This window comes from Euleptes europaea, chromosome 5 (genome assembly GCF_029931775.1).
Source record: "Euleptes europaea isolate rEulEur1 chromosome 5, rEulEur1.hap1, whole genome shotgun sequence".
Lineage (NCBI taxonomy): Eukaryota > Metazoa > Chordata > Lepidosauria > Squamata > Sphaerodactylidae > Euleptes > Euleptes europaea.
In genome coordinates this window covers 110,184,031-110,208,392 of record NC_079316.1, presented here as the reverse complement: position 1 = coordinate 110,208,392, position 24,362 = coordinate 110,184,031, and the positions used below count along the sequence as shown (strand labels likewise).

Below are 24,362 nucleotides of genomic sequence, written 5' to 3'. Positions count from 1 at the left end.
TATTCCTTGGAGGTCTCCTATCCAAATACCAGACAGGGTCAGGGCTGAGAGTGTATGACTGGCCCAAAGTCACCCAGCAAGGTTCCATGGCTTGAGTGGGGATTCGAACCTGGGTTTCCCAGGTCCTCGTCCAACACCACGCTGGCTCTCCTGAAGTAGCACTGTCCAAGAAACTAGTTTACCTCCATGGCTTCTTGTAAGAAAGGGGCCGATGGGTATTAACAAAAAGGAGAATTCCTTTTCCCCAGACCTGAATATAATAAACCTGTTCCTCACCCATGTAACCCACACGACACATCTACACTAAACTGTGGTGGTTGGCCTCTCCTTTTTCAGCCTTAAAATGGCAGTTCTGGGAGCGGATAACAAATTTATTTCAGAGACTCCCCAGTATTCTGAAAGCTACAGTTCCCAGGATAGAAATCGTGGTGAGTCACAAGATACTAACTGAAGCCTCATCCTCCCTTAAAATTCCAGCTCACAAGAATATCGGATGGTTCTCCACTGGGCCAGATTTTCCCATCGGACTACAGATGACTTTGGGAAAGCATGGTACACATAGGCAGGCCTGAGAAACCTGCTAGAGAGCCCTAGAATTTGTTCGTACTTGTGGGCAATCCGTACAGCCGGAGGGTATACTTCCATTTGTGCGACAGTAACTGCCCCTCCAGTTGAACGTGGCAGCCCCCTTTCACAGCATCCTACCCTTCTTTCGCTGGGTCCTCACAGCCTGACCTGTCTGTATTCCTCCAGGTAGGCCGACAGCACTGTAAGGAGCTGGGGCGGCCACACCCTTTCCAAATCTCTCACCGCCCCTAAAGAATTCCTTCTCACTAAGATTCCCGTGGCTAGGATATTTTCTTTATTTTTTAGATTTATACCCCGTTCTCTTTCCCGTCCAAGGCCAGGCTCAGAGTGGCTAACAATCGTTAGAAAAATCCAACATGATTGCCTAAAATTCAATACAGTACAACATCATTAAAATAAGTGAAATGTAACAATAAAACCCATTAAACCAATTGGTTTGCGTTAATAGCAGGTGAGTCAGGGGAGGGAAACAATCAGGACCCCAACAAAGAGTCGATAAGATGGAACAGGGAACAAAAGGGGGTGGGCAGGGAGGCTCGCTGTGATATGATATATACCGTTGCTGTCTTCAACCATCGACCTAGAACTCCTTGAAGCCACATCTTTACCCAGGTAAAAGGTGTGATCTCTGCTTTCCCCCCTTCCTTTCTGTGCCCCCACCCCCATCCAGGTGCTGGGCAATCCCATGGCAAATGCAAACAATCCCATGAACCCAGGAGGAAATCCCTTGGCTTCCGGGATGACAACCAGCAACCCTGGCATGAATTCGCCACAGTTTGCTGGGCAACAGCAGCAGTTCTCGGCCAAGGCGGGCTCCAACCAGCCGTACATACAGCAGAGCATGTACGGGCGCCCCAACTACCCGGGGAGCGGAGGTTTCGGGGGAAGGTAAGACCGGAAAAGGAGTTCTTGCTCCCGTCAGCCAAGAAAGCCTCAAGGGGGCGTGTTATATCCAGAGATTGCTTGTAGGACAGATACCAGGGCAATTTAAGCATGGTTGTTTCCTCGCGATCACCCCACCGACTACTTCAGGACTTTGCTTTGATTATGCTTGCATTTTCTGATTGTCAGAGATCGCCTCACTCTCCTCGCGGCTCTTCATGTGTTTGGCCCATGTTTTCTAGATGCTAGGTAAACACAAATCCAGAAAACACAGGCAAAACACGTGGAAATGAGCAGGCAGAGCAAGGTGACCCCTGACGGTCGGAAAATGCAAGCATAATCAAAACAAAGCCCCAAAATAGTTGGTGGGGTAACCGTGAGGAAACCGCCATGCATAAATGGCCCAGGTCATGTGATACTGTTTCAGAGATTCACAGCCCATTCTGTCTAATCGCGCATGCACATAAGGGCTGTTCTACCAAGGCTCAGCTAGTCTTAACGATCCTTTTGTAATAGTGGCCATCCAAATATCTGGGAAATTCTCAGACATGACATGATCTTCCTCTGTGTTTGCTTCCATTATCTGGAATTCAGTGGTACACTCTCTCTGCCCCTGGAGGTTCAGCTCATCTATAGTTGGTAATAGCCAATGACAGACGTATCCACTGGATTTGTTTAATGTCTTCTTCGGCCTAATTAAAACCACAGTTCATTTCCTCATCTTGCATAGTGACTCCCATAATCAAGTAGATGTCTACAGAAGTAACCGGTGCTGCCTCTTAGCCTGTTCAGGAGGTATCATGGTAGGATCAAAAACGAGTGTTAAGTTCATGCTCTCCCCCCCCCCCCATTTCTTCCCACCCTTCACTTTGGGGCAGAAAAAAGTAACAAGCAAGGAAGAACCCACATTTATTTGAGTCCTGACGTTACATTGCAATGCTCCACTTCGTAGCCCGTTCTATATTGTAGGGTCAAGGAGATCCTGCCATTCAAATAAATGCAAATCTACAATTAGGGCTGTTGGGGAAAAAATTTGGTATAATTCGGATTCAGGTTTAAATGGCCTTTTTTTTTCAGGAAATCCCAAATTCTCCTATACCGGTATAGGTAGGAATTCGGGTTTAAATTGGGGATTCCCAAATAATTCGGCCATTTAAAGCCTTTTAAACACATTTGTGGCTTTCCACGGCTCTGGGGGGACATTTTTGCAAGTAGAGGTCCCACATTTTCAGGGTAGCTAGACAGGACTCTCCTTGCAGGAACCCCCAAGTTTGGTAAAGATTGAGTCAGGGGGTCCAGAGTTATGGGGTCTGGAAAGGGTCGCCCCATTCCCTCATAACTCCAGACCCCTGACCCAATCTTTACCAAACTTGGGGGTTCTTGCTAGGAGAGTCCTAGGACCTCTACCTGCAAAAATGCCCCCCAGGAGCTGTGCATTTATTCGGTATTTTTCTGATTCGGTTTTTACCGAATCAACAGCCCTATCTACAGTATGATTTCTGCATCATTCAACCTGGTTTAAATGCTTATGCTTCGTTATCAGTTTGTTTCAGCTCTGTTTTGGATTTCTGCTCATTTTTTCAATTTGCTGCAATCCGAACCCTCTTGCACTGTTTACTGGCTGTCCCATCCTGTTGACTGCATTTGACTCACACTCTGTAATCTGCCTTGAGTCTCAGTGAGAAAGTAATAATGTAAATAAATAAATAATCGATACATTTGATTACACAGAGGCAGCCTGGTGTAGTGATTAAAGCGGCATATTCTGATCTGGAAGACCAGGTTTGATTCCTCACTCCTCCACGTGAAGTCTGCTGGGTGACCTCGGGCCAGTCACAGTTCTCTCTGAACTCTCTCAGCCCCACCGACCTCACAAGGTGTCTGTTGTGGCAGGGGGGAGGGAAGGCGATTGTAAGCCAGTTTGATTCTCCTTTTAAAAAGGTAGAGAAAGTCAGCATATAAAAACCAGCTCTTCTTTACCTTCTTTTTCTCTTTCCTTGGTGAGGAAAGGAGCCAGCACGCATAACACCAACTCTCAATCGCATCATTGGATCAGACCCTGTTAACTGCACAAGAAATCTGTTTTATCGAGAGAGAACTGCCATTTTCTTGTTGGCTGGGCTACTAGTATTTAATTTTTTTCCCCAGCAGAAAAAATGGCGGAGGGACAACTGGTTGTTGCCCATGTATGTTGTAAAGGAATAACAAACTTAGCCTTGGCTTCAGGGCGTGCTTTAAAATAAGCAAAGAGGATGATTAGACATATAAGGAACGACACTGATTACCTGAAGAGGGACAGCACTTTGGCTGAGAGCTTACAGTGTAGCGGTTAATCGGGACCTCATTGTGAGCTTTTTCCTGATTATTTAAAAAAGCCCACGGGGTTACTGCAACCATGCCTAGCAAAATTACATTGTTGCTTTAAAAAAAAAAAAAGACGACTACCCAGGCTTAAAAGGAAATTAATCACAGTAGCAGGAAATGATTTGCAAATGACTCAGGGTCAATCAATTAGCTCTAATAAACACCTAAAATAAAGTTTTAATTAACGCTGAAAATGGCGGCACAAACCACAGGTTTAACAGTGATTAACATTTTGCTAAGCTGGTACGTGAAGGCTTTCGATGGATCAAAGAGTTGCCATTTTGTGAGGGAGAATGAACCTCAGCAGGCGCAGCTCGATTGCACCAGTGTTATGCTCCCTTTTAGCAGAGTTGGGTCGTTGTGGGAATTTTAAGACATTTGCAAGTGAAATCGTATGATAGACGTTTGTGGGGATAGGTAACCTTTTGGGCCCTAGTTACCCCCCAAAAAAGAGTCATCTGCCTGGGATGACGCTGGTATGGTGGGAGAGAAAGAGGGGGACTGAAGGAGCAACTGGCCAGATGCACCACAATCTAGCTGAGCTTCAGTGTTGCCGCCGGCACATTGGTGGCAGATGGCGGTGGCAATCTGGAAAACGATGGCAAATGTAAGCCATATAAAATGAAAGGCCAATGGCGCCTTAAAGCAGGGATGTTAGGCATAAGGGCCACAGGCCGGATCCGGCCCCTTGAGAGGCCTTATCCCTCCCGCGAGTCAGCTGAGGCAGCCACCCCTCCCCCACTCTCTATCTGGGCTGGCGAGGCCCGGCCTGGCCCACCCAAGTGGCATTTATGTCATATCCGGCCCTCGTAACAATTGAGTTCGACACCCCCTGCCTATAGGCTATTATTGCAACATGAGCTTTTGTGGAGTTGGAACTCACTCCTTCAGATAGGTGAAGAGGAGATCATTTTGGGAGTTCTTAGATTTGAGCCCAGTAGCACCTTAGAGACCAACAGGATTTTCAGGGTAATAAGGTTTCCAGTGTCAAAGCTCCCTTTGTCAGATACAAGTTGAAGGGAGCTGTGACTCTTGAAAGCTCATACCTCAAAAATGTTGTTGGTCTCTAAGGTGCTACTGGGTTCAAACCTATCTGTTCCACCGCAAACTAGCACAGCTACTTCTCTTAGGGTACAAATAAATAAAGCAATGAAGTGGGATCAATACCACTGATCATTTACATCACACTGTTCTCCCCACTGGGTATCCAAAGCAGTTTACATCATTTCCTTCTCCTTCCATTGCATCCTCACAACAACCCTGTGCGGTAGGTTAGGCAGCAAGAGAGTGAATGGCCCAAGGTCACCCAGCGACTTCCATGGCAATTGGGTTTCGAACCTGGGTCTCCCAGATCCTACCCCCACACGCTAACCACTACACCACACTGGCTTTCATGTAGAAATGGCATAATCTAAGCAGATTAATCAAGAACGGTCAGCCACAGAAACAGGATGAGTGAAAAAGGTTTACATCGGCAACAGCCAAAACCAAACAGGGGAAGCCTTCTTTGTACATCCCTTGAGTAGATAGGTATGTCTTGCAAATGAGTCACGAAACATAAACTATAAGTAATGTGCACACAGAAAACAGTGCCTTGAATCCACTGAGGATTTTGGGGGGATGGAAAAAAGATTTATGTCAGCAGAGTGCAACTTCCTTGTTTCCCCCTCCTGCCGAGGCACAAAATGCCCCCTGAAATGCTACTCCTAGAGGAAGGGGACACCCCCCATGCAAACAGGTCTGCAGTGAAAGTGGATATTGCTGAAATTCACCCCCACAACTTCCATCCATGGAAATTCTGCAGTGAATCCTAGCCAGTGTATACAAATGCATCCCAAGTCGTTCAGGAGTTTTTGGTGTTCCTTGAATGGGGTATTGATAAAATGACCGCTTTCTTGAAATGTCGCTAAACGTCTATAATCTCTCGCTTCTGTTCTCCTCATTTTCGTTCCACACACTTGCGATTGTAGACCTGATGGTGTTTAACTCCCCACCCCTTTCTTATACCTCTTAGCTACCCAGGAGGCCCTAATAACCCTGCGGGAATGGGGATCCCACCCCACACCAGGCCACCAGCTGATTTCACTCAGCCCGCTGCCGCAGCAGCAGCAGCAGCAGTCGCAGCGGCAGCAGCTACTGCCACAGCCACTGCCACAGCAACCGTAGCGGCCCTTCAAGAAACGCAGAACAAGGAAATGAACCAGTACGGACCGGTAAGAGAATCTGTTTCTCCCCCTCACAAGTCTCCTCTTCTTTCTATATTGTATATTTTTGTGAAGTGGTGACTACACCATTAAACGGTTTCTGGAAGGCACTATCTAGATGAGAAGCAAATGGCTGTATTGGGGGGTGGGGAGAAGCTGGTTTAAATAATCTTCTGGTGGTCCCCAGCCCAAAGAATGCACAGCTTCTCTAGAGACAAGAGGGTACCACTTTTGGTATCTCATGTGGAAGAGAGGCCTGAGAAATAAAAGGCTCCATGCCTTGAGTAAGGGCAAGAGGGATTCATACCTATATCCATGGCTGGCCTGGAGTCATCTGCTCTTTAAAACTACCTCAAGAGATTTATTTCCTCTAGTAAAGCAATCTCAGACCTTTGCTCCACAGCTTTTTGTTGCAAAGTACAGCACCTGTACACGATGAGGAGCAGTGGCATGAATTCCCTTTCCATTGTAATCACGGACATAAATAGTGAGGGTTGTTTGTCATTTCTGAAAAACATCCCAACAGTGTTCTACAGCGAGCTTGTGGTGAATTGCCTTCGCTGAAGCGATTCGGGTCAACAGGATCTTGAAATTTAGATTCTCTGGCTTCCAGAACACCCAGTTATTGGATCCTAGGCTGGCAAACCCCTCTGTGACCTCAGAGAAGGCAAGCCAGTGGGGGACCAGAGGGGACATGAAAACCTGCCAACAAAGGACTGCAGTGACCTGAAAAGAAGTTTCGGGCATGCGAAAATTTCAGAAATTCAATAGGAGACTGTGAAAGAGGAAAGTTAGAGGAAGATGGAGGACTCTTAGGAAGGAGTTTGAATGACATTCGTTACCTGTAATACAGTTTGCGGCATTTGAGAAAATCTGTGTGTCTCGCTGTCTTTTGAATTAGATTTATCTATGGGCTTGGGGGCTATTTCTATAGGTTTAATTCAGACATGAAGATTGATGTTGCTGTTTTTAAGCTAAGAATCAATCCCATGGTTCATTGCTGTATAAACAAGGGTTGACGGACCATCAAGCTTGGTCATGTGAACCCTGCTCCCCCCCACCCCCAATTCATGTTATGAGCTAATTTGTTCCTCCTGCTTCCATGGCAAGCCTTAATTTGCTGCTGCAGTGGTTTGTGCACACCCAACAGATCAGGGTTCCATCACTGGATTGGTCCCCAGTTTGGACTACACTTTTGCTGATTTGGAAGTAATGGCAGAGTAGTGGAAGAGAAGAGAAAGGGGAGCAGAGATCTCATGTGGGATCCTGAAGTTCCTTCGAGGCTCTTTCATACAGTGACAAACCAAGGTTATGTTCAGACCAACCATGGTCAACTTTAACATGTCCAAAACACTCCGTAGTCAACCATACAAAAGCCCTGTGAGGTAGACCAGTTTTATAACCCCCTTTATGAACCTAAAAACTTGCCTAATCTACCGGTGAAGTCATAATCGAGACAAGGTTTGAACCCGGGTCTTCCTTGCTCACTCATAGCATTGACACGCCAGCTTTAGCTGATTAGTGCAATCCTAAACAGAGTTATACCCTTTTAAGGCCATTGAATGGGCTTAGAAGGGTGTATCTCTGTTAAGAACTGCACTGTACGTTGTCCTTTCCTTGGTGGTTTACATCAATTTCAGGTGGTGGAAGCAATACTTTTAAGGAGCACCGTGGTGCAGGGTGGTGAGCTGCAGTACTGCAGTCCAAACTCTGCTCACGACCTGTTCAATCCCAACGGAAGTTGGTTTCAGGTAGTTGGCACAAGGTTGACTCAGCCTTCCATTCTTCTGAGGTCGGTCAAATCAGGACCCAGCTTGCTGGGGGTAAAGGGAAGATGACTGGGGAAGGCAATGGCAAACCATCCCATGAACATAGTCTGCCTAGTAAACGTCGGGATGTCACGTCACCCCATGGGTCAGGAATGACCCGGTGCTTGCACAAGGGGACTACCTTTACCTTTTAAGCAGTACTTTTAAGCTTCTTTACTTTTGTTTTTGTGCTGGCTGGCAATGCTTCATGTTGGCACTGTCATTGCACATAGCTTCTGGAATAAGTTCTGCTTTCTTTATATGCATGCGTAAGACAAAAGGGAAATAGCGATATCTTCTTACTCTGTGCACACATGTGTGTGCGTGCGCACACACACGAATGTATTTATCTTACCAGTTAGTCAACAAATTTCTCTTTAGCAGTCCCTGCTGCCTGCACTCCAGAAGCAAATTTGCAGTTCCAAGAGGTCACTCTGCAGCTTAAGCCCATTTTGTGGGAAACTATGGCCGCTTGTCAAGCAATCAGCTTGTACTTCGTTGTCCTTCCATCCTAGAGCAAGCTGGGGAGAACCTTGTATGGCTTTTGTAGAATGTCTTAGTGCCACATTCACTTGGCCTCGCTCCTACCAATAGACCTGCTGCTGATTTTAGAGAGATTACTCCCAATGTAATTTAGGCGTCATGGACAAGGATATAATGTTTCTAGGAAAATGTGTTTATATATTAGTAAGGACATAAATCAACGGGTCCCAGAAATTTCTTCTTTATGAGTCCCCCTCCCTCCGGGTTCTAACTCTCAAAATGGAAAGGAATCATGTTTTCTCTTGGTTCCACCTAGGGATGCCAGACCCCAGGTGGGACCTAGGGATCCCCCAGAATGACAGCTCATCTCCAGACTACAGAGATCAGTTTCCCTGGAGAAAATGTATGGTTTGGAGGGAGGGCTCTATGGCATTCTACCTAGGGTTTCCACTTCCCTCCTTCCCACAGGCGGGAACTTTTTTTTGGGGGGGGGGTGATTTGCCAGTATGCACATGCAATAATGTCCCTTGCGGGGTAAACCCGAAAGTGACAAAGATGTTTTGGCACGTCCCTCAGAAAAAAACTATGGAACCCATAGAGTTTTTGGAAGAATGTGCTAGAGCGTCCCTGTCAAACCAATAGCAAGCACTGTAGCCTTGTATTGACAAAGAAAAAAAAAACCGCACACACACACATGTCGATTCACCACACAGGGAGGGAGATCGGGCACAAGCATGCGGGCCCCACTCCTTGCCTCTGCATAATTGCCTGGTTGTCTTCAGGGTGCAGCTGTGCAGAGGAGACAGCTTTGGGAGCTCCCTTTCTCCCATGATCAGCAATGCCACTTTCAGAACACAGCTGATCACGGGGAGAGGGTGTCGCCCGGCCCTTTCTCTGCCCAGTCACGGTCTGCAGACAACTAGGCAATCGTGAGGAGGCAGGGGGCAGCACACTCTTGCCCGCTCTCCCTCTCAACACGGTAAGTCAACACGTGTGGTGGTGGCGGGCATCTGTACCAGGCTAGCAATTACGTAGCGAGGATTTGCCAGTACCCTGGCAAAGGAAGGCCATTTACTTTGTCTCTCTCAGCCTAATCTTCTCCACAGGGTTGTTGTTCTGAGGATGAAATGGAGGGGGGGAGGAGGATGTTGTAAGATGCACTGAGTCCCCATTGGGGAGAGAAGTGGGATATAAATATCGACATAGATAAATAATCAGAATCTTACCTCAACATGATGTAGTTGCAAGTTGTCTATTGTGGGGAGAAGAAGGGAAGGCAATTGTAAGCCAGTTTGAGTCTTCTTAAAGACAGAGAAAATTGGAATATAAAAACCAACTCTTCTTCTTCTTCAAATAGGTTCACTGGGTGAACCTGGCCCATAAGTTAACCAGACTGCCAGATTTGTTATGCTATCTATTCCTGCTGTTCTCCCACTGTCCACCTTATAGAAGTAGAAATCACTACTTTTTAGTGTCTTTTGGGGAAACCAGCCACAGTAGTTGTCACTCTCTGTTTTTTTGTGCACAAAACACACAAGCATTTGCAACGCATGAGTTCTTCTGGCGCCATTATCGTTCAGTAAATTCAGCCACTCATTTAATATGGGATTTTCTGAGCTCCATGGAAAACCGTGAACTTAAAAATGATTCACTATTTTTCCGTTGCTTTTAGAGCTCCACTTCTGATTCTCATACGCTAGTATAAAAAAGAGAGAGAGAGAGACAGGAGGGGAACCATTGATGCTTCCAAACTCTTATTTGAAAATGGGATGCGTCTGAACCCCCCCATCAACTTGGTCCCCTCCCCATTTAAATGCATGTCGCATTTTATTCTTTTTTTCTTCTTCTGTTGAAGGTTTGTTCCTCTTTCCAGATGGGTCCAACTCAAGCGTACAACAGCCAGTTCATGAACCAGCCTGGCCCTCGAGGGCCGGCTTCCATGCCAGGCAGCATGAACCCAGCCACCATGGGAGCGGGCATGACGCCTTCGAATATGAGTGGGCCCCCTATGGGCATGAACCAGCAAAGGCCACCAGGAATGAGTCCCTTCAACCACGGACAAAGGATGCCCCAGCAAGCCTACCCTGGCCCACGCCCCCAGTCTTTACCCATGCAAGGCATGAAGAGACCGTATCCAGGAGAGGTGAGTTGCTGCAGAATCCCTTCTGGGGATCTCCTGCCAACGAGAACAACCATAGTCTTTGTAAAAGTAGCAAGCAAGGAAGCAAATGAGTTTATTTGTGTAGCCATAGGCCATTACAAAATATGCTAAAACATTTACAAAATTCTAAAAAGACTGATCAAAAATTTGTTACAGGATAAAAAGTAAGACAATAGTTATCACACGATCACAAATCTGTTATACAATAAAAGAAATAAAACCAATTAAAACTAAAAGTGCTCTCATTTGGGATGCCTAGACAATTTCCTTCTTTGTGGCTTCAAGGGCTCTTCTCTTCTTAGCAGCCACGGCAAATTGAGACGTTCTATAAGACACAGTGTGCGTCAGAGTCCGATTGTTAAAAAAAAATCGATTTTTCAGATTCAGAACAGAAGTTTACTCCTTTCAATATCCCATCCAGAAATTTAGCTCTGGGCTCCCTGTACATTGGGCACAATAAGCCATTTTTCAGGGCTCGCGCTCATCTCGCAATTATAAAATATTGCAAAAAAAAAAAGTCAAACACCAAAGGAACAATGTATTTGCATCTGTGGAGGAAGGGTTCCGACTTTACCTAGTGAGGTAGTATGGTAGGGTTAGGGTTAGGATACACCCTCAGGTTTCATGGGTGAGATTTAAGGATGTTTTTCAGTCTCTTCCATTGACATAAATGGAACCTCTGCTTACCTTTAGCTGTACTCTAGGTCCTGTTTTTGTAAATATCTCTCTTATGCTGTGCAAAGTAATTTTAGAGGCAGTAATTTAAAATCTTTTAAAAAATTATTTCATTTATAATAGCCAAATTATGGAAACCAGCAGTATGGACCAAATAGCCAGTTTCCATCCCAGCCTGGCCAGTATCCAGCTCCCAACCCTCCAAGACCCCTTACATCTCCCAACTACCCTGGACAAAGGATGCCAAGCCAACAAAACACAGGGCAATATCCTCCTCCAGCGGTCAACATGGGACAGTATTATAAGGTAAAGCAGCATCTTTTGTCGATTGCTATCTCTGAAGACCAGGAGAATTATTTACATCAAAATGTGCATCCTCCAATCTGAGGATTTTAAATATGTATGATAAATCCATTAAAGTTGAGCAAATGAGAGCGTGTAGAAAACCCCACTTGAATAGCTAGCTCTGTTGCAATTTGCAAAAGGAATCATTGCTTCAGTATTTACACTGACAGCCTCACAGTTGCAACTCTGCAATATAGGGGTGTCAAACTCATTTGTTACAAGGGCTGGATATGACACTTGGTCGGGCCAGGCCATGCCTCACCAGCCCAGATCGAGAGTGGGTGTGTGGGTGGCTGCCTCGGCTGGCTCACGGGCCAGATAAGAGTTCTCAAGGGGCCGAATCCAGCCCTTAGGCCATATTTTTGACACTTTTGCTGTAATGTTTTCAAGGCGTATAACAATAACAAGATAGTCGGACCAAGCTAGGGGAATGTACAGTAGCCGTGATACACCAACCAGGCAGTGTTGAGCCATATATAGATGATGTGCTGTGCCACAGTGTGAATGGATGTGATTACTTGGCTGGAGGTGTTGCTTGCCTTCTAACCCTACCACACCAGCCATGGGTAGATCAAAAATTAGTCTATGCATTCCACTTCCTTATCAGGTCCTACCCTGACCAAGGAATAGAACCTACTGCCATGCCAGGTGGCTCCACCTGGCTCTGTGCTCATGGCAAAATGGAGCATGCCAAGAGAGAGGAGACCCCTGCCCCCACTGTTTCAATACAGTATTGGCAGAATCACCTGAGAGGGATCTGCTAAGCAAGGCTGGGGTCACTGCCAGAGTATCCCTCACTCCGCTGCATCAGGGGTGTACTCTTGAATTATCCACACAATTCCAGAAAGAGGTGATGGAGCTAGCCACCCCCACCCCCAAACAGTGGTTAAGAAGGGAGCTCACATTCCCCTTCCCATTGATCTGGAGTTAGCCGCAGCAGCGTACACCCACAAAGCCTAAGCTTCTAGCAAATTACTAGTTTGTAAATAGAGATTAAACAAGAAGGCAGTTGAGAGACCACTCAGGAGAGAACCATGATATCAGGGGGAAAGTGTTGTCACCCAAAATGGCAGCCCAATGTCCAGTTTTTCCTCTCTGTTGCCTGCTGTTACAATGTACTGCACGTTCTGACATCGTTGGGTTGTACATTTCCCCACCCTTGTTCCACAGTCTTGGCTAATACTGGTGGGGGTGAAAAAATACTCGGGGTAATGAGGTCAAAATATGAGGCAGGGTTCTATCACAAGGGGCAACATTGGGCTGCCATTTTTTGGTGGCAACCCCACATTCCATATCTTGTATAGTTCTGCCCTTATATCCGGTATTGTTCCACAGTTGAGCCGGCCTTGTGTCTTTCCCTTCCTGTTTCCCAAACGATTTGTAAAAAACATGACGGGGTCATTTGCGATAACAACTTCCAGCAATTTTAGCACTTGATTTGAAGGGGGTTGTAGTGTCCTCACATTTCAGAGCTCCATGTGTTCGGCCTGTACAATTGACCCAAAAAACTTAGTGCAACCCACCAGTCATGAATCATGGTCTGGCTTTTAACCACCAGCATCCTCCTATTTTTGGAGTTCCGGGCGGACCCCCAAACCAGGAAGTTTATTAGGCCCTTATTGTACTGCCATACCCGGTTGATAGGCTTGGTCATGCCAGTCTACCTAGTATGGGTTGCATCCCGTGAAAAGGTTTCTTATTCTGGAAGGAAGTTCCATCAGCGGAATGGGATTTCTCCACCTCCCCTGCTGCCCAAAATGGCCCCTGAAAGGTTGCTCCTGAGAGGCAGAGGAATCCAGGAACAGCCTAAGAAGGGAGTTAAAGGTCTGTAGTGTCCCCGCTACTCCCCTGTCGGCAGAAATATTGTGTTGGATCCAATGCTATGTCAAGACTGTTCTCATCACTCGGGTTTTAGCACATATTCTACAGTGGCAGAACATTGCAGTAACTTTTTTTCTCTCTCTCTTCTGAATTGTGATTATAACCCTTTTACAGCCATCGAGGCCTGTTCCTGTGGCAAATTACCCTCACTCGCCTGTTCCAGGAAACCCCACACCACCTATGACTCCAGGGAGCAGTATTCCTCCGTACCTGTCCCCTAATCAGGACGTCAAACCGCCATTCCCACCCGATATTAAGCCAAATATCAATGCTTTACCACCACCTCCAAGTGAGTAACCAACAAAGCAAGTCCTCTACTGACCCAGCTTTCTCCTCTTTGTAAATTGTATGTCATAGAAATGACACTTTTTAAAAATAGCAGCCTATGAAATTTTGACAGAACTGGAAAAGCTGAGAAATGCTACAATCGCACTCACCTAGACATAAGTCTAGTCAAAATCAGTGAGGCTTAGCTGAGTAAAGGTAATTAGAATCAGGAAGTGTGTACTATAAACATTTTTAGAAAATATCCATAAGTGTCCTTCACTGGGAAAGGCAAGATGGCAGGTTTTCAGTCTCAGTGCTTTCCCATTTCCTAAATATATTCCAGTGCTTGCTTTCATCATATGAAACACTTACAGAGCAATCCTGAAGGGGTAGGGGCAAACTGGCTCAGGAGCCAGCGTGACCCCCGTGCCGGCATAAGTGCCACTTGTGCCAGCTAAACTGGCAGGGAAGCCGGCGCTGGACCACGCTCAGTGGTCATGCTCGTGTGCCAGTACTGCCACCACGACAGTGCTTCCCCGGCGAAAAGGCTCGCGCTGGCATCAAAGGGGGCGCCAGCAAAAAGACTCTTTAGAGAAGACTCATGGGGTTTTTTAAAAATAACATTTTCAATGCCTTTTTCGAGCCGGCAAGCCACTCAGGAGGTGGCACAGTGGCGCTGTCCCCGGGCCTGACCCAACTACTCCCACACTGAGAATTGCACTGTTAAGCCTCTCCAGATGTTATTTTTGTCCCCAGAAAGAATTGTTGAGTATTTCTTTCCCCTGTTTCTCCTTTCCCCGTCTGCTCTTCACTGTCCAGGAAAAGAAGTAAATAATCACACTGGGAGATCTCACAGTTATTTGAATGCGGGGACTCCCCTGGCCCTGAGAGATGGCACATTCAAATAACTGCAGAATTTCTGCTCACTTTTGCCTGTGACGAGGAGAGCAGGTAGAGTTGAGTGAGTTCTACACACCCTTTTCTTTGCCGAATATTCAGAAGGGTGCTGGAAGTTGATGGCAGCTGCTATTTGTGCCACTGGGCCTCACAGTTATTTGGCTGTTGCATTTTAAGGGGAGGGGGGAGCAAGAGTTTGTGAAGTGTGGCCTAATCTGTGATGCTTACGAATGCTGATTAGTGCCTTCCAAAGAGGCCTAGGTCCTCTTCTAGCTTTTAAAGCCCCTAGCCATAACAAAAACGAACAATAGCAACTCACAGCACGCATAAAAAAAATGAGATGTGAAATTGATCAAATTGCAAGATATTAACAAATGAGGCCTCACTTTAAGTTTGAAACTCAGGCCAAATCTCCCCTCACCCCAAAGCGGCTCTCGTGCTGATCAACAACAAACTCTATAATTTACAAAAGAGCAGAGAATATTCCACGCTTTTGGTAGATTAATTTCATGCAACTGTGGCCCCTACGTGTACAGAGAACTGATTATTAGTATTTTTATTTGTTTTGCACACAACATTTTCAGCGTTGGGGGTCTTCACGCATTACATCTGTAGGTGTAGATCTAGGACATTTTTACTGTTTCAGTGAAACGTAAGAGGTGAATACAAAGCATGTGTTTCCACAAGACATTTATATCATACAGCTATGTTCAACAGGGATTTAGGATTGACTGTACATTCCTGATGAGTGTAGAAATGTGGGTTTGCCCTTCGTAATGCATTTAGGAGAACTGTGTGCTCCACGAAAGGTTGAACAACCAGGAAAATGACAAATTTCAAGATTGCATCGGACAAGGTGCCCTTTTAATAAGCAGCAAGGATATACATATTTTTTAAAACATTATCTAAAGGACATGGGGAAAATAATCGTTCGTTAGTAGGAATGGCACAGTCTGTAGTGAGGTTACAGATATTTGACAGTGATGAGGAACAAAGACGAGAGCAGATAGTCTCACCCGTGATTGTTGTCTGAACGCAGTAGTCTTTGCTTACTGTTTTTAGCCTTCTCAAAAGTTATGACAATAGATTCACTTCTTGATTGACCCAGCTGCCAAGTACCATCCTGTGGTCACCATTGCCATGAGCAGCAGTTTGCCATGAGGGCCTAGCAGTTTTCTCCACACCCACCACAGAAGGTTCTCTTTCTCTAACTATGGCTTCATTCAGACATTGTGGCAACCCTCTGTTTGTGATGGGCCCGAACATGCCTTGTTTGGCATGCTCGTGAGTTCTCTCTTCATGGTGGTAGCACTTGAACTGGAGCTCCAAGCCACATATTTCATTGACATAAAAGAGCCCCCCTTGTCAAGCAACAGGGGAAAGCCCTGACCTGGATGGCCCAGGCGAGCCCAATCTCATCACATTTCAGAAGCTAAGTAGGGTTGGCCCTGGCTAGTACAGGATGGGAGACCACCAAGGAAGTCCAGGGTCACTACACAGAGGCGTGTTATGGCAAACCACCCCTGAACATCTCTTGCCTTGAAAACTCTATGGGGTCACCGTAAGTCGGCTGCGACTTGACAGCATTTCCCATGATTACCACCTGCATTTAGAAGTCACAGCAAATTGGAGTTGACCAAAGGCTTCTGTTCTGAAACCAGGAATTTTGAATCATTCTCAGCATAGGAGGGGAGGAGCCAGGGAATGAATGCTTACAGGTTAGCACGGCACAGATAAGCAGAGGTTTGTCATGATGTCTGAATGTGTCCTGTGAGGGCTCCAAAGCTAATTTTATTGATTTAACTAAAAGTAGGACTTCTTGGTTGTAACCACAATTCATGAGGCTGAAATAAAATGCTATGCATCGCACACGAGGCCTATGGCTGGCAACTTGCCTATCTTGGTTGGGGGGGGTCACTAAAGGTTTGTTAGAATGATACTTCCCTCCGCTTCTATCTCTGTCCATGGTGTGGACAGTCCTGTGCACTTCCTTTATTTGTTTATTTATTTAAATTGTACCCCACACCCTCTCCCCACAGGGGTCTCGGGGCAGCTTACAACATTTAAAAATGCAATAAATCCAAATAAATGCATACATAAATAGAGCAATAAAACCAATGAAAATATTGACTCGACAACAAATTACTTGGAGAAACTGAAACAATTTGCCAGCTCCCCAGTTCGTAAAGTTAACTAAAGGCCGTATGAAACAAAACAGTTTTAATTGCCCTACAGAATGCTGGAAGATCCCACAGGGCACAAACTTCCCAAAGCAGCACAAACTTCCCAACTTTGTTCCCAAAGCAGGTCATTTACCTCCGGCAAGGGACCTTGTGTTCAGATAAACACTGGACTTCCCAGTTCATCTGGTGTTAGAGGTGCTACGAGAGAACGAGAAATGGGCAAAGAGGATATGTGCTTGAGGCCAAGAAGCATGGTGCTAGAGCAGGCCGTAAAATCCAGCCCAGCCAACAATCCGTGAGATGTGCGACCATTGTCCAGTATAAATCTGTGTGTTGTTATCACACTGCAGATGCTAAAGGGAAAGTTCACGCTTTCTCTCCTTCTTCGATCCCAGCCAACCACAACGACGAGCTGCGCCTGACGTTCCCCGTGAGAGACGGGGTCGTATTAGAGCCCTTCCGGCTGGAACACAACCTGGCAGTCAGCAACCACGTCTTTCACCTACGGCCCACGGTCCATCAGACACTAATGTGGAGGTAGGTTTGTCGGAGTGGCATTGGGGGTGGGGGACTCGTGGTGTCAAGAGAAAAAAACGGAAGGCAAAATACTCTCTTTGCATGGTAGGGAGGGTGGAAGGCAATCACGTGTTCTACCTTGGGACACATAAGAAGCACATTTAGCAAGACAGATAGTGTTCAGTCCAGTGTCCAGAAAAGACGCAGAAGCATAAAGCATGACAGTGTACCCTTCCGAAGCATAATGCATGACTGTGCGCCCTTTGATACAAATCCTGTCTCTGGTGCCGCAATCCTTTGAGTAACAATAAGAAACAAAAGAGCAAGGATTTCCGGATTAAGTTCCTCCTAAAGGAGGACTCCAGCTTCTAACAGCTTCTGCGACAGTCACAGTAATCTTTCCTGTCACATAACCTGCTATCAAAATGGGCCAGGGGTAAAACAACGCTATCAAACAGTCGCCATAGCAACAGCACAGTGATTAAGGGGTATGGGCCGCTGAGAGGGGTTCCACACTTTAAGCAGGAATCAAGGTTGCTGTGGGGACACCAGTGGATTCTCCTTAGAACACAGGGTCATCTGCGGAAACTGGAGGGTGAGTGATTCAAAACAGATAAAAGGAGGTATTTCCTCACACAGAGCCTAGCTAAATTGTGGAACTCCCTGCCCCAGGAAGTGGTGATGGCTGCCAACTTGGAAGGCTTTAAGAGGGGAGCGGACATGTTCATGGTGGAGAGGGCTATCCATGGCTACTAGTCAAAATGGACACTAGTCATGATGCATGCCTATTCTCTCTAAGACCAGATTAGCATGCCTATTCTATGAGCTGCCATGGAACACAGGCAGGATGGTGCTGCTGCAGTCATCTTGTTTGTGGGCTTCCTAGAGGCACCTGTGTGAACAGGCCACTGTGTGAACAGACTGCTAGACTTGATGGGCCTTGGTCTGATCCAGCATGGCTTTTTTATGTTCTTATACCTATTCTCTATAGTATCAGAGGAGCATGCCTATTATATTAGGTGCAGTGGAGCTCAGGCAGGATGGTGCTGCTGCAGTCGTCTTGTTTGTAGGCTTCCTGGAGGCCCCTGGTTGGCCCCTGTGTGAACAGACTGCTGGACTTGATGGGCCTTGGTCTGATCCAGCAGGGCTTTTCTCATGTTCTTATGTTCTTAACTCCATTCATGAGCGGTGGAGGCTAATCTGGTGAACTGGATTGGTTTACCCACGCCTACACATAAAGCCAGCTGGGTGACCTTGGGCAAATTACAGCTCTGTTAGGGCTCTCTCAGCCTCACCTACAACACAGGGTGTCTGTTGTGGGGAGGGGAAGGGAAGGTGATTTTAAGCCGGTTTGAGTCTCCCTTAAGTGGTAGAGAAAGTCGGCATATAAAAAACAACTCTTCTTCTTTTTCTTCTTCTTCATTCTTCCAACCCTAATCTCTCCCCGGTTGCAAGGCCCTTAAGCACAATCAGGAGACAAATTGCTCTTAGTCGGCACCAGTCTGCGGGCAGGGCTGTGTGGAGTCACCCGAGTATTGTGGCACTGCGTCAGCAAATTAATCGTGGCCACTTTGTCTCCTTTAATTTGAAACGGACAACAGTTATCCACAGGTCATGTCTGAGAGTTAATGCTCTAAATTTGAGGTCCTTATAGCTGACTTTCATTACCTCGGAGTAACCACAGCAGAGGGAGCCTGTGTGGTTATTTGCTGATTCTTATTAATAAGTAATCACCCCTGGGATCATGCAGACTCATTCTGTAGATTTATAGAGCCGCACTCAGGCATGGGGCTGTTTCTTAATGCCTGCAGCTTTTGGAGGCAACCATACAAAAGCAAAACAAAAAAGCATAGTGCACCAATGTGTATGGACATGTATTTAAATAAATTTTAAGTGCTTCACAACATAATGCAACCTCAAGAATTTTCCTTCAAAATGTGCAATTTATGAGAGCAGTCTTTATGCTATGAAAACAGCACCCGTTGTCAACGTTTGTTGGCAGTTGCTTGCTTTCAAGAAATAAAAGGACTCGGAGAGATTACTCAGACATAGTGCTTTGGTTGTGGTTCGCTTTCCTGAACCAGGGTTAAGCAAGCGTTCCATCTGAATGCCTGCACATAGTTGAGGAGTGGCTGCAAGCTGAGACGGTTTGAAATGGGTTTCCAAACAGTTGTGAAGAATTACAATCTGCAATGGAGAAAATATAATTGATCGTTTCCTGTCTAACCTGCTCGCAAGGTCTGGTCTTGCTGATATCTCCCTGTACCTCCTATTTGGAGCAAGGGGGTTCGGGTTTGGTTGACATCAGGCAACACAAGCAGAAAGAGAGAGAGACCGCGCACGCGCCACTTCCCACTGATATTACTGCCAGCTAGTTCCAATGGGCTGTGGCTGTCTGTGGCCAGTAGGAGCTGGGCAGCAGAAGCATGTTGGGATGTGCACCATTTTCCTCCGGTATTTTTCAGATTCATGTTTAATAGACCCAAAAATTTTCCATCAATCTAGAAAACACCAAAGCCCCATACCAATATAACCAGCATGATGTAGTGGTTAAGAGCAGTGGTTTGGAGCAATGAACTCTAAACTGGAGAATCGAGTTTGAGTCCCCACTCCTCCACATGAGCAGTGGACATTAATCTGGTGAACTGGGTTGTTTTCCCCACCCCTACCCATGAAGCCAGCTGGGTGACCTTGGGCTAGTCACAGCTCTCTTAGAGATCTCTCAGCCCCACCTACCTCACAAGGTGCCTGTTGTGGGGAGAGGAAGGGAAGGTGATTGTAAGCCAGTTTGATTCTTCCTTAAGTGGTAGAGAAAGTCGGCATATAAAAACCAACTCTTCTTCTTTTTCAATATATATATATATTTGCTTTTTTGGATATCTGTTAGTTTTTTAGTCCATTATACCCTATGGGGAATATTTCCAGGGCTCTGTGGGGGCTATTTTTTAAGATAGGTGCACCAAACTTTTCACATCATTGCAGATGACTCTCCTTAGAAGAACCCTTGGGTTTAGTAAAGATTGGGTTAGGAGGTCCAGTTTTATGGGTCTCCAAAGAGGATGCCCTTATCCATCTTCCATTGTTTCCAATGGAGGAAAAATGGGCCCCCATAAAATTCAACCCTCTTACCCAAACTTAACCAAACTTGGCGGTTCTGATAAGGATAGGCACCAGCAGCTATGCTGAAAATTTGGTGCCTCTACCTTAAAAATACAGCCCCCAAAGCCTCAGAAAGGTTCCCCATAGGGTATGATGCAGCCATTCCATTTAAAAGTTAAAGGGAACAGCTCCATGTTAGTCAATGGCGAGTCTTTGCAGGGCTTTGAGGGGGTGTTTTTCAAGGTACAGGCACCAAATTTACTGTGTAGCTACAGGTGACTCTCCTTACACAAACCCCTGAGTTTGGTGAAGATTTTATGGGCACCCAAATGGAAGATATTTGGGGTTCTTGTAAGGAGAGGCACCAGCAGCTACGCTGAAAAATTGGGGCTTCTACTTTGAAAAACAGCCCCCGCCCCGAGCCCCACAAAGATTTCCTATTGACTAACATGGAGCCATCCCCTTTAAATGTTAAAGGGAGCTCGATGAGGCCAAGGGGAAAGCCCAAAAAACCCAGAAATTGTGCCTTTTTTCATTTTGGCATATCAGTATGCATACCCCAAATGCATGCTCCTTCCCTGCTTGTGCCACTGACTCCCAGAACCAGTGGGAGTGCATGGGAACAGACACATCCCCAGTCTATGCTACGCTCCCTCCCGTGCAATGCTCTTGCTGCCTGGGGCACCAAGTGACTAAAGCAGCCTCTGGTGTTCCCAATTTGTATTATCTAATGTTGGCATATAGGGTTTAAATTCCTACAGATTTTGAGGGTGGAGCCTGGGAACAGAGGGGTTTGGGGAGGGGAGGAACCTTAGTGGGGTAGCCTAGCCCATCCTGGCCAGTGTTTCCATTATCTGATTGTATAAAAAAGGGAGGAGGAGGAAGAAGAGTTGGTTTTTATATGCCGACTTTCTCTACCACTTAAGGAAGAATCAAACCAGCTTACAATCCCCTTCCCCTCCCCACAACAGACACCTTTGAGGTAGGTGGAACTGAAAGAGCTCTAAGAGAGCTGTGGCTAGCCCAAGGTCACCCAGTAAGCTTCATGTTTAGGAGTGGGGAAACCAACCCGGTTCACCAGATTAGACTCCACCGCTCCAAACCATTGCTCTTCACCACTACACCACGCATGGCTAATTCATGTTGAGTAGCCCTTTGAGATCCGATCTGCATTTCCCCCTCCCCCACCCTTTTTTGGTACCTCAGTGCAGAAAGTACCCAAGTTGAAATGTCAAAATATACATGTAGAACTGCCAAATGGGAATGGCACATCACTGTTTAAATCAGGGGTTCAAACATAAGGCCCAATGGCCAGATCTTGCCCCTTGAGAGCTCTTACCAGGCCTTCGAGCCAGCTGAGGAAGCCACCACACACACACACACACTTTCTTGATCTAGGCTGGCAAGGCATGGCCTGCCCCGACGTTTATGTCATATCCGGCTCTTGTAACAAATGAGTTTCATTTATTGTAGCCCATGTTTTTGTCCTTTCATTTGTCTCTGTCGGATAAACCGATATGAATGTCAGGGTGAGAACCTGGGTGAGAGTGCCTGCTTATTTTTTTTTTTAGTTATGGTCCTGTTACTTTCTTGAGTGTAAACCCCAATTCTTGAGGCACTTCCTGGCTGCATCCATAATCCCTCCCTTCGGATTCGTTCTGCTACATGAAAATCCATCTTTGCACAAAGCAATTTAAAGACACCCATTTGAAAAATCATACAGAACTGCAAATAACTGATATAATTATTATCCTCTCGAATTTCTACTTTGTGAGGGAACTGCTCACTTCCTTGTTTGGTGGTGGTTGTTTTTTTGTGAATAGCTTTCACAGACAAGATTTGCACTGTTCATCTGTTTGCCAGACAATGTAAAGTAGGATTGTGTTGCATGAAGCAAAGGGAAGGAGGGTGAGGGAGAAATGTCTCTGCAGTTATGAAATCTGAAAATTTTTAAAGGGTGTTTCCCCTCTGTGTGTGTATGTATGTGAAATGCTGTCGAGTTGCAGCTGAATTATGGCAATCTCGTAGGGTTTTCAAGGCAAGAGGCTTTCCGAGCTGATTTGCCATCACCTGGCTCTGTGTTACGTAGCAACTCTGGACTTCTCCAGTGGTCTGCCATCCAAGTATTAACCAGGGCCGACCCTGCTTAGCTTCCGAGATCTGACAAGATCAGGCTAGCTTTGTCCATCTAGGTCAGGGCAATAATTGTGTGCCATCAAGTCGAACCCGACTCATGGTGACCCCAGGACCATGGGGTTTTCAAGGCAAGAGATGAGCAGAGGTGGTTTGCCATTGCCTGTCTCTACCTAGCAACCCTGGACTTCCTTGGTGGTCTCCAATCCAAGTACTAACCCTGGCAGACCCTGCTTAGCTTCCTTTTTTTATATATAATAATATTTTTTATTTTTCAAAACATATAGACAAATATATCAACAACAATAGATTAATACTTTAAAGGAATAAAAACAAAAAGGTAATTAATTATTGTTGAAATTACAAACTAATTAAGATAAAAATATGACTTCCCCTACATCTCCGTCTTTCTCTTAATAAAGTTGTATACTCTTTGGCAACAATTCTAATCCTTATATTGCAAATAATTATTAACACGTTTTCCAAATTCATCTTAAATTTGTATATGTATATAATACAGACGTCTATTACCTATCATGTTTCCAATTGTCATAATAATTATATATTTTAATATGAGCATTCTTAAAAAATAATATAAAATGGATTAGATCAAAGAATAACCCTCAAATTTCCCCAATTGCAATTCAGTTTCACAATATATTCTCCATGCCTCCCATTCTCCCCAAAATTGAACATTATCTTTTTGGTTTATCAATGCTGTAAGTTTTGCCATTTCCACCAATTCTAACATTTTTTTGTATCCAATCTTTTTTGTCTGGAATATCCGATGATTTCCATTTTGCTGCATAAATCAGTCTTGCAGCCGTGGTGGCATAGATTAAAAATGATCTTTGAGTCAAAACAGATTGCGGTATCATACTGAGCAACATCAACTCTGGTGATTTAGGTATATTGTCCTGTATTATCAGTCTTATTTCATTGTAAATCATGTCCCAGAATTTTTTTGCTTTGTCACAGGTCCACCACATATGGTGAAATGAACCTGTTTCCATATTGCACTTCCAACATTTCGGGGACATAGTAGTATAGATAGATGCCATCTTTTTAGGTGTTAAATACCATCTATAAATCATTTTATAAATGTTTTCTCGTAAAGATTGCGCAAGTAGCATTTTCATGTCTCGAGACCAGAGTCTTTCCCATTTAACCAATAGTATATCATGGCCCAATGTTTGTGCCCAGGTAATCATAGATGGTTTAATTTGGTCTTGTTCGCAATGTATTTCCAGTAGTAATTTATACATCTTAGAAATTAGGTGGTCATTTGTATCCAATAAAGCTTTTCGGAAAGGTGATTTACTTTTTGAAAACCCTATTTTCGAATCCAACATATAAACCAAATTTATCTGGTGATATTGAAACCAGGTCAATAGGTCTTTTACATTCTCATAGTTTTTCAATAGAGGTTTATTACCTTCCCACTTCAAAAGGTCCTGGTATATAACAAATTCCGCGGGCCTAAGTGGTCTTAAGGTCAGCATTTCTTGTGATGATATCCACATCGGTGTCTTTGGCTTGAGCACATGTTTATATTTCTTTATATCTTAAATAAAGAAGATTTAACTTTGTGTTGCTGAAATGATGTATGCATTTTTACCTTATCATACCATAAATAACCATGCCATCCACTTCTATTATCAAAACCCTCTAGGTCTAGCAGTCGTGTATTAGACAGTTCCATCCAGTCTTTTAGCCATACTAAAGCAGCCGCTTCAGCATATAGTTGAAAATTAGGAAGTGCAAAGCCTCCTCTGTCTTTTGAGTCCACAAGATATTTATAAGCAATTCTTGGTTTTTTCCCTTGCCAGATGAAATTCAGTAAGTCTTTTTTCCAGATATTAAAGAGTTTTACTTG

The 24,362-nt window shown here is 45.2% G+C and overlaps 1 protein-coding gene across 8 annotated transcripts in view; it reads left to right on the top strand.

The window, feature by feature from the left end:
- The window catches only part of ZMIZ1 (zinc finger MIZ-type containing 1), a 314,832-nt gene that overhangs the window by 257,360 nt on the left and 33,110 nt on the right, over positions 1 to 24,362 (top strand). For 3 of the 8 annotated variants that reach the window (XM_056849848.1, XM_056849851.1, XM_056849853.1), the window contains 6 exons: positions 1,259 to 1,476; positions 5,849 to 6,047; positions 10,185 to 10,472; positions 11,289 to 11,471; positions 13,506 to 13,680; positions 17,089 to 17,275. In XM_056849848.1, coding sequence (XP_056705826.1) covers positions 1,259 to 1,476; positions 5,849 to 6,047; positions 10,185 to 10,472; positions 11,289 to 11,471; positions 13,506 to 13,680; positions 17,089 to 17,275 — 1,250 coding nt within the window. The remainder of the gene's footprint in view (positions 1 to 1,258; positions 1,477 to 5,848; positions 6,048 to 10,184; positions 10,473 to 11,288; positions 11,472 to 13,505; positions 13,681 to 17,088; positions 17,276 to 24,362) is intronic. The other 5 variants (XM_056849854.1, XM_056849850.1, XM_056849852.1 and 2 more) reach the window with 3 other exon arrangements.